This window comes from Maylandia zebra, linkage group LG18 (genome assembly GCF_041146795.1).
Source record: "Maylandia zebra isolate NMK-2024a linkage group LG18, Mzebra_GT3a, whole genome shotgun sequence".
In the NCBI taxonomy this organism is placed as follows: Eukaryota; Metazoa; Chordata; class Actinopteri; order Cichliformes; family Cichlidae; genus Maylandia; species Maylandia zebra.
Window position 1 is genome coordinate 23648593 of NC_135184.1, and position 15638 is coordinate 23664230.

Here is a 15638-nt window from a genome sequence, read left to right on the forward strand (position 1 = left end):
CGTTGCTTTACGCTGTCTGCATCAATATCCAACCTAATCCAGAGCGTGGCAGAGACTCAGCATGTACTTCTATCACACATATGCAACCCCCTGACCACCCCCACTCCTCCTGCCACACACACACAATTAAACAGACTGGCACCCACGTGCTCAAACTTACAAACACTCACCCAATTAATATTAATAATACACTATTCCATTTTAGAGTATATAAGCCTTCAAGACTACAACACAGGAGTGAGGATTTTCTATTTGATTTGAGCTGGATGGAGAATGAAGCAGAGAGGGAGAAATGCAAGACGAAGAGTTGCCATCATCTAAACTGTTCTGCACTGAGGCTTTTCAATTTCATTATAAGTCTCAATTTCAAAAAGCCTGAATGCTACGTGCTGTTCAGCCTAAAATTGAGCTGTTGGTTGGCTGGACAGGCAGCCCCCACCCATGGCTCCTCTGTGGGGTCATCAGGGGAGGACAATGGTCCGGCTTGCCTTTCTGCTGTTTAGTCTGGGTGAAGGGAAACATATGAAAAGCAAAGGGGCTCGGGTAGCTGGCTAACTGGGTGAGAGTATTTTGGAATTGGTTGGGTGCTCTGAGATTTTGGAAAGCAATGTGAGGACTCTTGGTGTAAAATCTGTGAAGGACTCTTGAGTTATACAAAGAGGAATCCAGAGTTAGATTTTAGTATGTTTAAGTTGTCTGCTATTTTTATTGTGCATATTTTCAGTTTTATTATCACACTCTGGTTTATTTTTTTAGCACTAAAAAATCCTTCTCTGATACACACCAGCTCATAGTTTACTCTGAAAATGATTTTTTAACCCATATGAACAAAACATGTAGGCCATGTCTTTAAAAAAAAAAAAAAATTATTTTTCTTGCTTCTGTTTTTGAACTTGAGCACTTTTTCCTTAAATGAGTTTACAACAGCAAGTGGATCATACATTGACTTAAAATAGCTAGCCTGTCCCTGGTTGGTCCTTGACCATAATGAGATTTTTAAACAAACAAATCTTCAAAACACTTTTATGGCATGAACAAGTTCCTGCTTCCGTATGGAGGAAGTCTTTCATGGAGTGCCAAGCAAACTCCAACCAGTGACTCTGGAGTTTTTAGCCAGTTGATCCCCTCTGATTTAGGCCGAAGTAGTAGTTTGCTTTAGGTCGATGTCTTGGAAGAAACTATGATTCTGGCCATAAGGTTCTCTGATACTAGCTGCAGCAACTTGCTTCAAAATTGTCTGTTCAGAATACAGTCTGTCTGTGATTCCCTTACAGTGACCACAGGACCTGCACCGGGTCTGAAACCATCAGACATGGAGCTTGATTTGGCAACAAAGTGGTTTTTCCATCGGAAATGAGACCGTGCATAGGGTCACAGTGGTTTCTTTAGTGAAGATAGTAGATTAGTGCCATATTTCCCCTGATTCTATCCACTAAAGAGCCTTTTGAAGCTTTGCCTCCTTATTGTGGTTCTCTATCAATGGAAAGAATTGGGGCTTTCTATACTTACAGCCAAGCTTTCTTCAGGCACGACAAATACCACTTGTACAGTCAACTCTTGTTGGTCAATCTATCAGCCAGGACATCACTGTGGAAGTCCAAAAAAACAAAACATTATCAACACAGCAATAAACAGGCTGGTTATGTAATGTGTCATAGAACTGATACTGTATGTGTACCGAATATAGTAATTTACTTTGTTGCTTATTTTTGCAGTTTCCTTAGTTTCAGTGGTCGGCGTTGTCTTTCCATCTTGTGCTGATGTACAGTTTACAGTGACAGTTTAATTCCCAGGCTTGCAAAATGCCTTTAAATCTCTGGCGCCAGTTCTCCTCTTGCCCTCATGAGCTGAATCTGTCGGGAGTTCTTCTTGCTGATGCTCATCATCTCTGCTCCAATGTGTCAACACACAGGTGTTTAGCCTGACTGTGTGTATTTATAGTCTGAGTATGCCAATGGACAATCGCAAACAAATGTTTGTTGCTGGCTAATTGTTCCTACAGGTAGTCTGACCAATGAGCAGTGCTCACACCTAGTGAGAACTGCAAATTAACAGATAACTAGAGAGGGGGAATCTGTACAACTTCTTTTTCTTTTTTGCATTTTTTTCCTGCTAAATCATTGCAAGATTTTAGAAGCCAAGGCCAAAACATCCAGCATCAAAGGTAAGCAGATGCTCAGCCATAACTTGTGAGTTATATAAAGTATGATGTAGGCTAAAAATGTTGTGGCTTAAATTGTTGACATCACTAAACACTAGTAAGTTCAAGGTCTCATGTCTCATGAAACAGCTACAAAATGATGGTCATTTTGTTCTGTTCAGAACATGAGATGAGCAGGATATACAGTTGGGTGTGCCTAATTTTGTATCTGCCAAGAAGAGCTTTTATAATCTTTTTTTATTTTAATTTTTTTTGCTTTTAATTCAGTTTCAGTTCATTCACTGAGTGCGTTTTTTCTTCTTCTTTCAGTTTAGTTTTGTGTTTGAAAATGTTTAGACTTAGTTTATTTTTTCTCTTATTAATTCCAGCCTCAGTTTTAACCTCTCTAATTATAATTGCATGGAGGTTATATGTCGAAGACAAGATATATGAACACCAGTAAAGATAAAACAAGAAAAGCACAGAAGTTTTTGAAAGCAGCTGACTCGGTCTTGCACACATACAAAGTCTCAAACATGTAAATAAATACATCATCAGACAAGTTTCGATTTTTTCTTTTCTCTTTTGTACCTGATCAACAAACTTAAAAACTAAGTATATTACATAATAACTAACTGAAACTTTACACCGATTTATTTTATTTTTTCCTTACGTTTTTTTTTTTTGTATTCTTAGTTTTAAGGTTAGTTTTAATGAACTATAATAACCTTTCTATGAATTTCCTAATGTGGGAGTATGGCATTCCAAAGCGCAGCATTAATTTGTACTGCATGATAGGGCTGATCATTTAATTTGTTTTCACTGGAGGTGAACACTTGCTTCTTAAGAAGTCACACCCGTGTGCAGGTTGGGACAAAACACTGGTGCAAATCAGGTTGGACAATGGGCAACAGAAGCAGGAAGTCGGGGAGTAGATGGGCGTTCACAGCGCTTTTAGACTGGAAAGTGTGCCCGTCACATGCGGTCAGCAGGGTCCATATTAATGCTAATGACCCGTTTTAAGCCAGCAATTTCGTAGAAGATCTGCAACGAGAGGCTGCGTTCACTGAGCGTCCGACACGTGAATGACAATGGTAAGCGAGAGAGAGCGGCTGGATTGCGCAGCGCTGCTCTGCATTTCTTACTTTTTAAACGTACTGTTTAAAAAAATATTTAATTTGACTGAAATGAATGGAAATGTTTGCATGGAGCGGTATGGTTGATTTGCAGTGGAAATGGTGGAAAAGCTCAGAGTGACTAATTTAGATTTTTCAAAACTTGCTCAACAGTGACTGTAGTGACTGTAATTAATCTGTTGGAAATATTTCAAAATTTTCAGCCATGAAACTGAGTGAAAGGGACGTGTTTATGGTGGAAAGTAGATACCACCAGGAGAAAGGAGAGAGGACTACACTGGCCGGGCGGCACTCTATCAGGCTGGTTTATTAGTTTAGTCCAGGGCTCGGCAACCCTAGGCACGCGTGCCAACTGATGGCACGACCATAGCTGGACTGGCCATCGGGCATACCGGGCATTTGCTCAGTGGCCCGATGATTTTTTTTTTTTTTTTTTTTTGTAACGGTATAAACAATGAAAGGTGGTGGATTGGCCAGATGCTGGCGTAAAATAACTCAGTTGTTTGGTGGTGGCTGTGGCGGAGCTTCCACAGATTCAGTAACATTAACAAGTGGTGGAGGCCAGCAGGTGGATAAGGGAGAGGGAAGGCAGGAGGAGGAGAGGCAGCCGCTGGTCCGAGTGTCAGGTGAACTGAACTTCAGGTAAGAAGTTATAACCTGCAGTCTATCTGGGTCGGCAGGTGTAGTTTATTTTCGTTGTGCTGACTTTTTACAGTCAGTTACAATAACTCATACTGCGTACTAGCTAGCATGACAGAGTTTCTATACAGCTGGGTGGGTGCTATGATGTTACTGATAGTGAACTTTATTTTATTCATAAGGTTAGTTAGTAGAGTTGCCAACCATCTTAAAAAGATGGAATCGTCCCGCATTCACAGAAATTATTACCCTTTTGGTGTTGTCTAGGATGGAAAAAGACACAAAGGTGGATTTATTCTGTCGTTAGCCGCACAGCTGCCTCTTCTTCTCCTCTCATTCTCTCCCCTGCCTCTCCTGTTGCTACTTTAATCATGAAACTGATCAATAATCAGCTGATCGGCTTTTCTCTCTTGTTTGTTTATCGCCCACTTTGCGCCAGAACGGGGCAATCACGGAGGTCGCGCTAAACAACAGCACGTTTAAGCTTGATCAGCTGTTGTTAGAATGTATTTAATATTAATTTCTAGTATCAGCTGATGTTTGCTGGAGCCACAGCTGTAAAAGCTGCTGGTCATGATATCGGTTTGGATATGTGATGAGAGGGAAACATGAAGATGAAACCAGGAGATGTCCTTACTGAATCATCAGAGCTGAACAGGTGATGGAGAAACAGGTTTACCTTTTAGGTGACATGAATGAGTTGAAGAGAAGTTATGAACTGTTTCTGAGAGACAAATAACACCAGGATCCTTTTTTAAGTAGCTGACAGCTGGTAACTGTGCAGGGGCGGGTCTAGCAAAGTGTTGCCAGGGGGCCAGGTAGAGCATTAACAGCGAAAGGGGGGCACAAAGAAATACTTTCTTATTCTCATTTAAAATGTCTGGCTGTTATTAAATAATTATCTGAATCTTACAACCAAAGTTTTTATCTGATGTAAAATGTATAGAAATCATGCATATACCAACAAGACTGTACATCACTGTCACAGCAGCGTCTGTTTTCATTCAAAGGCTTTATGGCTTTAATACCTGGTGGTCTGGTCTCTAGTCAAAATTTCCCGGGCTGTTTTTTTTGTCCCAGTCCAGCCCTGGGCACGACACGCAGTGAATTAATCTGAGAGGGTGCATCAAAAAATAAATGGCCCCGCCAGCGGTGCACATCGCAAATTGGGACTTTCAGGTGTATGGACCAATGTTTTATTTTCTGATCAAACCAGAAATCTTTAATGAGCAGCTGGATTTGTCTCGCATTAACTGGCTGAGTTAATGTCAGTTAATGCAACATCGAAGCAGCTGGAATCCATAGCTTGCATTTTCACCTGCTGGACATCACTACCTGACAAGTTTAACTGTCTTCAGAACATTGCAGAGGCCTTATTGACAGTATTTGGCTCTACATATCTGTGTGAGCAGATTTTCTCTCACATGAGTGTCCTCAGGTAGCCGTCTGAATGCTGGACACTCGGAGACCTGTGTCTCTGAGTGGGAGACCAGAGATCATACATGTGTGTCTCTGTATTAACAGACATGCCATATTGGCTTAGTTTATTTTTCTTATCATTGTTGTGAGGAGACCACAAATAGCATTTGCATTTTCTGTTGTACAGTTCATTTGCTGTTATGGATAAAAAGTCTTTTTTTGTTTCAAAACAGCTGATAACTATTCGCTGATAGCTGCCAACATCTGCAAACAAATATAATTCTATAAAGTGGTCCTATATATTGTGTAACTGTTCATATAGAGCGTTATTAAATTTATTGCTAAAGCAATCATATGGCACACTGACTTCTGAGGAAATTTTAAATGGCACTCGCCATCAGAAAGGTTGCCTACCCCTGGTTTAGTCTATTGAAGTAAGCATACTAACACACACTGATTTACAGACTCACTCAAAACACAAGGATGACTGTCAGGAAAAAAGCCATCTTATACATGCGAAACGCTTGAGTCAGAATACCTCTGTGTTGGACGACCTTTTTACTGTACATTCTCACAGAAATCCACAAGCGATGCTTGAAGTAGTGGTCTTCAGTAAGTCTCTGTGATATAATTTTTTTGTCAGCTTTTATAGTTTGCCATCCATATTTGCATATCAAGCATCTCAGGAAGTTTGACTGAGACTAAAAATAACACGGGATCAGCAAGAAGTGAAACTTCAGTGTTATTTACCTCCCACACAAAAGTTGGAAATTATCTCTTGAGAATGAGTGACATCATGTTAATAACATTTAAAACCAAAGGAATAAGGATATTTTGCAGTTGCTCACCAGTTACTATGACAATCCCAAGCATTTAAAGGAAAGACAGGCTTTTCTGCTTTGGATCTTAATGCTAGTAAAATGACTTTATTGATGCATTGGTAATGACTTTTGAAATATTTATTAGAATTTAATAAAATGGCTTTCTAAATACAGACTGCTTATGGTTGAGATCGATCCAGCTGTATTTTGCGGGATGATTCAGCTCTGCTGTTTCTCTTCTGACGCAGTCTGTACATATCTTTGATTCACGACCGGTGATATTTTTTGACATTTGTGTCTCAAGAATTTAGAGTATTGTGGAAAAAGTCCCTTTCTGCTTCTCCATGAAACTTGTCTTTGGATGGAAGCATGACATGCTCTAAAACCTCCTGGTTGAGCGGCTGTGTTGACTTTGGCCTGGATAAAACACAGTGGACCAACTGCCAGCAGACAACATGGCCTTCAACATCATCAGACTGCAGAAACTTTACACTGGGTTTTAAAATACCCTGGATATTTACTTTAATCTTCCACTAAACTCCAGGACCTTGATTTCCAGATAAAGTGCAACATAGCATAGCATTGAATCCACTGGCTGTCTGGCTTGGGATGTTCTGTGTGTACTAATAATAATTTGAGATACTGGATTTCTGATGGGCTATAATGAGTAATCATTTGAAATTTATATTTAAAAAATTACTGTTTTGAGATGCCTTTTGTATTGGGTTATGTTGACTGCTTCAAGGGTTTCCTGAAGCAGAGGAAGCCAGAGGAAGGCATAATTTGTGTGAAATCTTTTCAAACTTTACTTGACACTGAAATAAATCCATATTTGGGGATTCTAATCCTCGATGTCAATAAGATGCAAACTGTTAGAATTAATTTAAATTCATTCACAAGACCCTTTTATCCAAGAAGCTTCTGCGGGAAAAGTTAGATTAGGAAAATTCAGCTCCTCCTGTTCTAATTATATCCTCTTCCATCATCTTTGGTAGGACTGCCATATCAGCATCTAATTCTGCAGTCTTTCCTGTCATTCAAACGTAAAGTTCACTCACTTCAGTCTTCACAAGTGTACAGAGGTCCTAATGGCACAGATTAAAAAGCAATTTAATACAGGAAAGGGGATTAGAAACACTATGGGCTGCACTTATCCTTAACCTTTAGTCCTGTTCTCATGGAGCCACAATATGTGCAAGATGATAGCATCACAGGCCCAGAGTTAGTAAATTTCCATTAGGGCTGCCCTTCTGTATTCCCACCAGCACATTTAAAGGCATTAGGCATGCTTTGTCAGGGCTGATAAAAAAGGGCCAGCAGTGCTATCGCACACCCCTGACTTGTTTCGGAAAAAGCACTGTTCCATGTGAAGTTTTCATAACCCATTATGATAATCGGCCCAAGTCTCTGAAGGGCAAGGGATAGACCGGCAGATAGATGCTTCTGGGGTGACTGCTCTATAGTCTCTGCATGGATTGAACATTTTCTGTCTGCGTTGCCGGGGCAGAAACTCATTCCTATCTACCAAGAACAGCAGAAGTGATATAGGACTCAGTAAAAGAGGAGGCACATCTCATAGGAGGCACATCTCATAGCATCGGGTTAGAAGGTGATTTTAAAACGAAAGAGAAAAAAATGAGTCCCCATCCCCCTTATAATGAAGAATATACTGTTTTCAGTGGTGAAAACTTAATATTTTCACAAGGATGCTTGTGTCATCCTTTGTTCTTCAGCTTTCCTGTAAGCTTGCTGTGCCTTCAACAGACATGAAAAGCAATAAACACTTTATACTGTTTTGTTAAATTAGTGAGAAGCTGGGACACCTGAATCAAGGAGATCCGTGTTATTTTTTTCTTCTTCTTCTTCTCCTCTTTTGGGCAGCTAGCTGCTCATCTCTGCAGGGGAAAAATGTTTGTCTGACAGGAAAAAGGGCCATGCTGTGCATTAATCATTTATATCTAAATTTGTGCTGCGCAAAGATTCAATTTTCTGCACTTTGTAGGGTCCAATATTGGTTATATGGTTTTATTTATACATCAAAACCCCTTTCATCCATTATTAATTTATTTTTGAGCCATGCAGTTTGGATGGCATTTCTTGAAGGGGAGCTCTTTTTGTGGGAAAACCTCCACAAAAACAGGGCACCAAATGTTTAACAGGAAAAATCCTGCTTTTACTACTCACAAAAACAGGCTGTTCTTAATGAAGAGCTGTAACTTGGTTAGAAGCTATCAGTTTGTTACTCAAGGAAAAACCCTCCATATGTGGGGCTTTGAAACCAGAACTATTGCTATTTTGATTCATGCTGTACGCTTGGACACATGTCCTGCTAAGCACTAAATTTGTCTCCTTTTATAACCAATATTGTTTTGCAAGATCCTCTTGTCTCCGTGCCCTCTCCAGAGCTGCAGTGATGTAACTCCCACATCAATGCTCTATTTAAAGTCTAAACCTGTGCGTCTCTTCAACCTGCTGTCGGTTTTTACACCTTTAATTATTATTATTATTATTTTTTATAAAGTTGTGGTAGTATTGTGCTAATTCCTTTGCTTCCTGTTCACAGGCCAATACTGAGCAGAAGAAGCTGAGCCATGCTGGATCCAAGCCCTCCCTCTCTGAGAGCTGTGGCCGACTCCCTCAGATAGCCATGAACACCTGCAAGTACAATGGCGGAGTGGTGAGACCACTAGTGGGCAGCCTGGCGTCCTCGTCGCGCCGCAACCTCGCGGAGCTCGACTCGGAGACGCAACCCTTGCAGACGCTGCACAGCTCTGGCCTGGAGGTGGTGGTGTCCAAGGGCAACGGCGGCGAAGACCCCAGCAAGGCATCCAACGAGAGCTTGGTCAGGGAGGGCAGTGGGCGGGGCAGTGGGCGGGCACCCCAGAAGAAGAACAGGGACATTGGCTACAAGCTCGGCCACCGGAGGGCGTTGTTTGAGAAGCGGAAACGGTTAAGCGATTACGCTCTAATCTTTGGGATGTTTGGGATTGTTGTCATGGTGACAGAGACGGAACTGTCATGGGGGGTTTACACTAAGGTAGGTTGTGCGTGCGTGCGTCTGTGTGTGTGTGTGATGCATGAGTGGGAGCCCTGTGTGTTGTCACTTCTATTGTTATGTTTGAGTTGTGTGGGGTTGGCAGCTGTCAGTTTCATGAAGAGTGATTATTAGCACAGACACTGACGTACAGTATGCAACAAAGCAACTGGGAGTATTGCTCCAATAGAAGTAAAAAGAAGTGTCATGTGATCTGCACAATGACTAATAGACTATTTATTCTATTAAAAGATATTGTCTTTTTGGAACTTGTTTTGTCTTTTTGGGGTTTTTTTTTGCTGGTAGGTCTATTTTTGTCACTACTTAAAAGTTTTAGTTATTGGCATTATATTGGCACGTACCCAAAGGACTGATTCCATTGCTATTGCTATTATTGGCAGAAGGAAACTGGGATAGTGGAGCAAAGCGGACATCAAGAGCCATAAAGATTCATACAAAGAGAGATAAAGACACATAGAAATGAAGAGGTCGGCAAGTGAGAATAAAAGGTGGGAATGAAGTTCCAGCTTTTTCAAACTGCATCAGTTTGTAGGAGTGGCAATGACGCAGCACACTCTAGAGACAAGAGGGACTCTTGAACGAGGACACTGGCGAGGCAGTGGGTTTTCAGGGTCACTGTTGTGACCAAGCTACCACCCCTTGGCCTGTCATTGTCCATCAGTGTCAAACAGTCAACCCTAGTGTGTCATATATGGGGGAAGAATATCCTTCACTTAGTGCGGCACAAGTCCCACCACATTATTTTTTACTGTGGAGCTGACACTGCAGCGATATGATAGGTCACAGAGCTGTTTTCTTTCTTCTCTGGAGTCAGTAAAAACAAAGTAGAATAGAAGAGCTAGTGTTTGAAAAGTGCACGGTCTGTTGACTGTTCTCAAGCCTTGAGTTTTGAGCTGTCACAAGCGAGGAATTAATCTGACTGAAAACCTGATGAATGGATGCCATAATACTAGTTTCATACTACCATGCACCTAAACACAAAGCACTCTTCCTGACACAACCCCAAGGGGACAAAAAGCCCCCAGGTTTCTCCGACTGGCAGTGAGCTACTGACCTTTAGTATGCCAAGCAAATCTGTACACCACTACAGAGCCATCCCACTTATTTAAACTTCTTTATTTAAAAAAACACAAAAAAACCACTTGAACATTACAACAATGACATTTCTGTTAATAAAAGCAACAAAAGTACAGAGCAGAAAATCTTAACATTATGTTGCTGACAGGCACAGACTGAGATGTTAGGATGATTGCTGAGTGGCCTGCTAAAGTTTACTATGAGGTATAACGTTTGTTACATTACATTAGCTTGAACATTCACATAACATTAGCAACTGCAAACGTGTGTCACAACTGATCTCCAGGATAACATAAAGAGAATGACCTTTTGGAGGTTGTTAATATGATCTAATACTTAACTGACTTGAATTCTTTGAAAAAATGTGGATGTGAGTCTTTTAAGAGCTTCACTAAAGTGGAAAAGGCTCGTTTGCATGTTGCTTTTGTAAATCACTTAACCTATCACCTCTCGGTCATTCTCCTCAAATGCAAAGTACTTCCAAACCCGACTCATACTCTCTGTGAGACAAGGACATTGGAAGGCCCCCTGTCAGTTCTATAAGAATTGCAGCTTTGGCATATATGTTGCCTACATTACTAAAACAAAACGAGCACTTTTGCAGTTTGCAGAATGTTGGTATTATCTGGTCACATAATCTGAGGATGCTGCATGCTCATATGATCGCACATCCTGCTTTATTGTCCTTTTTTTTAATCCTCGTGTACAAAATGTTGATTTAAACTCTTAAGAAAGTGCTCAACAAAGTTCTAGTTCAAAAAATATTTTTCTTGTACTTTTTTTTAGGTCAATTTGACTTCTTTCTACAAACAGTGGACTTGTCCCTTACTGGCCTTAGAAGTAATTCTGGTTTAAGGGGCTACTGCTTTTTCTTTGTTGATCTTTTACAGTCAGTCATAAATGAGCTTATAGTAAATAAACCACTTTCTGAACAAGACTTTTTTTCACTGTCAGCAGAAAGAGAGGAATGCAGCATGCATTTGTGAAAATTTTAAAGCTGAAAATGCATAATGAATCATTAATTATTCATATGATGTGCTTGTCTTAATGGGTATTTTTACTTTATGTGTGCAGGATTGGAGTGTGCTAACTGTCATGGTAATCATTATGGGCAATTAGAAGTTTTTCAATATTTTGTGAATGACATACTGAAATTATTTAAAAAGCATCAATTTTTCCCTTTAAAAAAGGGATCGATTTTGTTTTTGCCTGTTTGTGTCTGTGTGTGCATTTTAATTGTGTTCTTTCTTTCATATGTGTGTGAGGAAGGGTTTGTGGCTCTAAAATATAGTAAGTTGGTGGGGTAATCTATAGGATGATTTATGGGGTTTTAAGAAAGTCAATAGATTTGTCTGTGACTGTTACTGAGTTTTGTTCAGTCCATTCATCATACTGACCTCAGCTGAAATGGAAATGACCTAATGTCTCTGAGCAGCACCGCAGCCTTCCCACATCAGACAGGTAGCATGTGCTGTGGCTGGTCCATTTTTCCATCTCACGTCCCGTCATGGAGCAGACGCTCGCGGCTCAGCAAAGGTTTTCTGAGCCCTGAAGGAGGGAACATGTAAAGAGGCAGTGAGCACTGGGACTTAAAAATCCTTGAACCTCTGGCACGTGGATTAATTGGTTTACTCTGTATTATTTCATCAGGGACTTTCAAAACAATTTCAGACATTAGAATGTCTTGAGAACATGTCGCCAACCTGAGGGGCAAAGCAATCTAGTTGATGGCTAAAAATAATTCTGTAATATGGACCACCAAAGGACAACATATATTGAGAAGCAAGGACTGTCATCTCACTGGCAATTATGAATGATATTTCCACTTGGTTTTTTTAATCGTTTGTCGTCAGTGTTGTTATTGTAATAACAACACTATGATCATTAGCCTGCTGCAGAGCAGCATTTTTACACCATGGTTGTTAAATTGATTTATCAGTTGGCATTTTACCAACATAGAGGGTTGGGGGAGGATTTGAGTAGCACAGGTTCTCATTTTCTAGATCTACGGCCCCCATGTACAAACGCGTACACACATACAAAGAGCTTTCCTGCGTGAGCATCCAGCCGGCCTATTTATCATCAGCAGTGCTCATTGTGCTGGCCCCCTGCTAATACCATCCTTGCCTTTTCTGCACCTACCATTAAGTGAAAAGTCCCCCTGTTAGTGCTGGGCTTTGATTAATTGGTAGTTTAGATGGTGGGAAATGGTGTCCATAGATAATATCAGGCTACACCTCCACCTGCAGCTGTATTGTTTAGCAACATCCTGACTGCGCTGTTCGTGAAACCCCATTATGTGGGCTCTTGTTGAGCTTCAGCTAATAAGTAGCGTGTGTGTGTATATGTGTTAGTGTGTGTTTGAGGGTGCTATGTATAGATGCAGTTGTGTAGTGTTATCTGTATACATATAGCTATACCATAGAGGTTAAAATGACATGTATATATCTTATTATTAAACCTAGAAAATATGAGTTGTGTAATGGTGAACACTCTTTGACTGTAATGTTGTACTCCTATATATGATACTCTATGATGTTTGCACATATTAAGAGAATGGTTTTAATTTTGGTGGCTATTTCTAATTTTGTCTCTCATGTCCTTTTTGTTTCTCACCCTAGGAATCTTCATACTCATTTGCACTGAAATGCCTTATCAGCCTTTCCACTGTTATATTGCTTGGTCTTATAATAATGTACCATGCCCGGGAAATCCAGGTGAGTGCACTGCAGAAAAAGTAACCTTTGTTTATTCATTTACCTTTTGAGATCAGTGTGGCAGAAGTTAAATATTATAAAACCTGATTTTAAAAAGTCCGTTGGGAATTCAATTTCTACTGGCAAAACTACGCTAAATACAAATCACTTAGTCTTTTTTTCTCTTTAACTGAAATTGAAGCAGACAGCTCAGTGTAACCTTAAAGCACCCACCCAAAGATAAACTTTTGAAGCTTAAAAAAATGTTGAACTGTAAAAAGTGCTTGATTGTAACCACTTTACCCCCCCAACCCGTGTAATTTTGCTTCTAAGGAGCTGGACTTTCTTGTAATTTTTTGTCTTTGTAGCTGACCTGAAGTTTTTTTTTATTTCTTTTGTAAGCCTGCCCCAAAGATACAGTTTGACAGTGTATTTTGGCACCAACTAAGTGATTCCCAGTGAGATGTTAACTTTCAACATGTTGTGCATACATTAAAAGTACCTGAAAACTATGACCTTAAGAAAAAAGAAAAAGCCAAATCTGAACTGGTTAAATTTCCATCATTATGTATGTGGGAAATCAGGAGAGAGGTATAATGTGAGTGTCTACAGCTAACTGTAAAACAAGGTGGAGGCTCTGTCATGGTTTGTACAATGTACAGTCAGACTTTGAGTCACCAGTCCATCTGGAAGCATTTGATTGACAACAGCTAATTTTTCAGCATGACAGTGACCTCAAACACTGCCAGTGCTGTAAAAAATAAACCTGAATAGAAAAGCACACAGTTTAACACTATCAGTCATGGATTGGCCTCCCCTGAGCCCGGGCCTTAACATTATTGAAGCAGTGTGGGATCATTTTCACAGGGAACGGAACAAAAGGCAGAAACCTCCAAAGATGGGCTTTGAATGTCTTTCAAGAAGCCTAGAGAACTATTCCCGGAGACTACTTCAAGAAATTAAAAGAAAGCTGCCTGAGAGAGTTTAGGCTGTGATGAAGAATAAAGGTGTTGATACCAAATATTGACTTTAAAGCTTGTTGGAAGTGTACAAACTGTGTGCTGTATTTCCATGTACATTTGCACACATTTTAATAAATCGCTGCACCTATGTTTGTAGCAAAATGTAAAGTAATGAGTACTGTACATGTGGTGTATAACTGATAAGAGACAATACTTATTTCATACTGTTTATGAAATATCTTATATTAGTTAGTGACTGCAAAGAGTCATTGTGATTTTGTGATAAAGTTTTTCATTTAATTTTTATTATTACCTTTCACTGAGCCTCAGTCTCAGGGTGTGAAATATTGCTGTTGTCAGAGCCTCTGATGGCTCAGATTCATACAGGATGTCTCGTAGTGTTGGTCCTGTGATACGCATGTAGAAATCGTGAGAGGTCTCACTCCAAAATCATTCACAGAAAATGTAGACAAGTGGAAACAAAACTAAACAGGAGAGAAACAGGACCACAGCAATCTCCAATTTAAGCTTTAAACTACAGCCAGTTAAGTAAGTATTGTAAACATTTGATAAAATGACATTTTTATAGATGTTTATAGGTGGAATAGTCAGTATTAAGTGTTTGCAATTGTCTGTTTTGATTCAAATCAATAAAATTCCATAAATAAAATGATTAGTTTTTGCTCTATTAATGATTGTGATTATAAATTGTTACTAAATAGTTTACACAAACAAAACTGACATCACTAAATATTGACATTTCCTACAAACCCCGCTGTCTGTACAAAGGCAGTGTAGGAAAACTATGTCACTGTAAACTCTGATGCATCATTAATGCTATCCTGAGTGCGACAATTAGTATTTTATATTGCTAAGAGGATGGTGGAGAAAAAAGGGCAACAGGTAACAATGGGAGATGGACTACTTTGTCTTTCTAAAGAAAGAAAATGACCCAAAACAGTAAGGACCTGGCCAGAAGCAAAGAAGAGTAACCTACATGTGCAGCATATTCACAGGAACCTCTGCAGCAGTATTAGGCTGCATGTTTTGTTGCCACTGTAGAGAAAAACCTATCTTAAATTAAAGCCGTTAACCCTTTAAACCTCAAACCACAAAACAATTGACCGATTTCAATTGTGTTTTTTTTCTTGAAAATGTTGTGTTTATTAAACTTTCTCACAACTTTTGTAAAAATTATGCTTAAAGGTTTATTGCACAATTTAGGTTTTCCAGTGGGGTGGAAAAAAATCACTCTTAAATGACTCTTAAGTTGTTGTCCAGAAACACTGTATTATTTATTTGCAAACAGTAGTCTTGATGAATCTATACAGTTGTTTTCTGTTTTATTGTATTTGAGTTTCTGTAAAGTTTTCCTGGGATAACTAGAACTACTGCCATACATCTCATGCTCCGTATATTTATTATGTATTTGCCCTTAGCTTATTTGAGTCTTAGAGGTGTGTTGTTTATAAATCAAAACATAAGACACCTATGCTACTCTTGTCTGCTAGCTTGATTTACAAAGATCAGCCAAATTAAAAAAAAGAAGAAAGAAAGAAGAATAACAATGATGATCTTCTGCTTGAGAAATGTTGGATTTCTCATAGACAAGCCCAGAGGAACTCACCATCACCATCTCCCACCATCCCAGTATACTGACATTTTTGATCTACACAAGTTTTGGCAGGTGTTT

The 15638-nt window shown here is 39.6% G+C and overlaps 1 protein-coding gene across 3 annotated transcripts in view; it reads left to right on the forward strand.

Moving 5' to 3' along the window:
• The window catches only part of kcnn1a (potassium intermediate/small conductance calcium-activated channel, subfamily N, member 1a), a 67034-nt gene that overhangs the window by 24506 nt on the left and 26890 nt on the right, over nucleotides 1–15638 (forward strand). For 2 of the 3 annotated variants that reach the window (XM_004542387.2, XM_076876397.1), the window contains exons 2-3: nucleotides 8719–9192; nucleotides 12909–13004. In XM_004542387.2, the coding sequence (XP_004542444.2) occupies nucleotides 8719–9192; nucleotides 12909–13004 (570 nt within the window). Of the gene's footprint in view, nucleotides 1–3070; nucleotides 3235–8718; nucleotides 9193–12908; nucleotides 13005–15638 lie in introns of those variants that run through there. The other variant, XM_076876398.1, reaches the window with a different exon arrangement.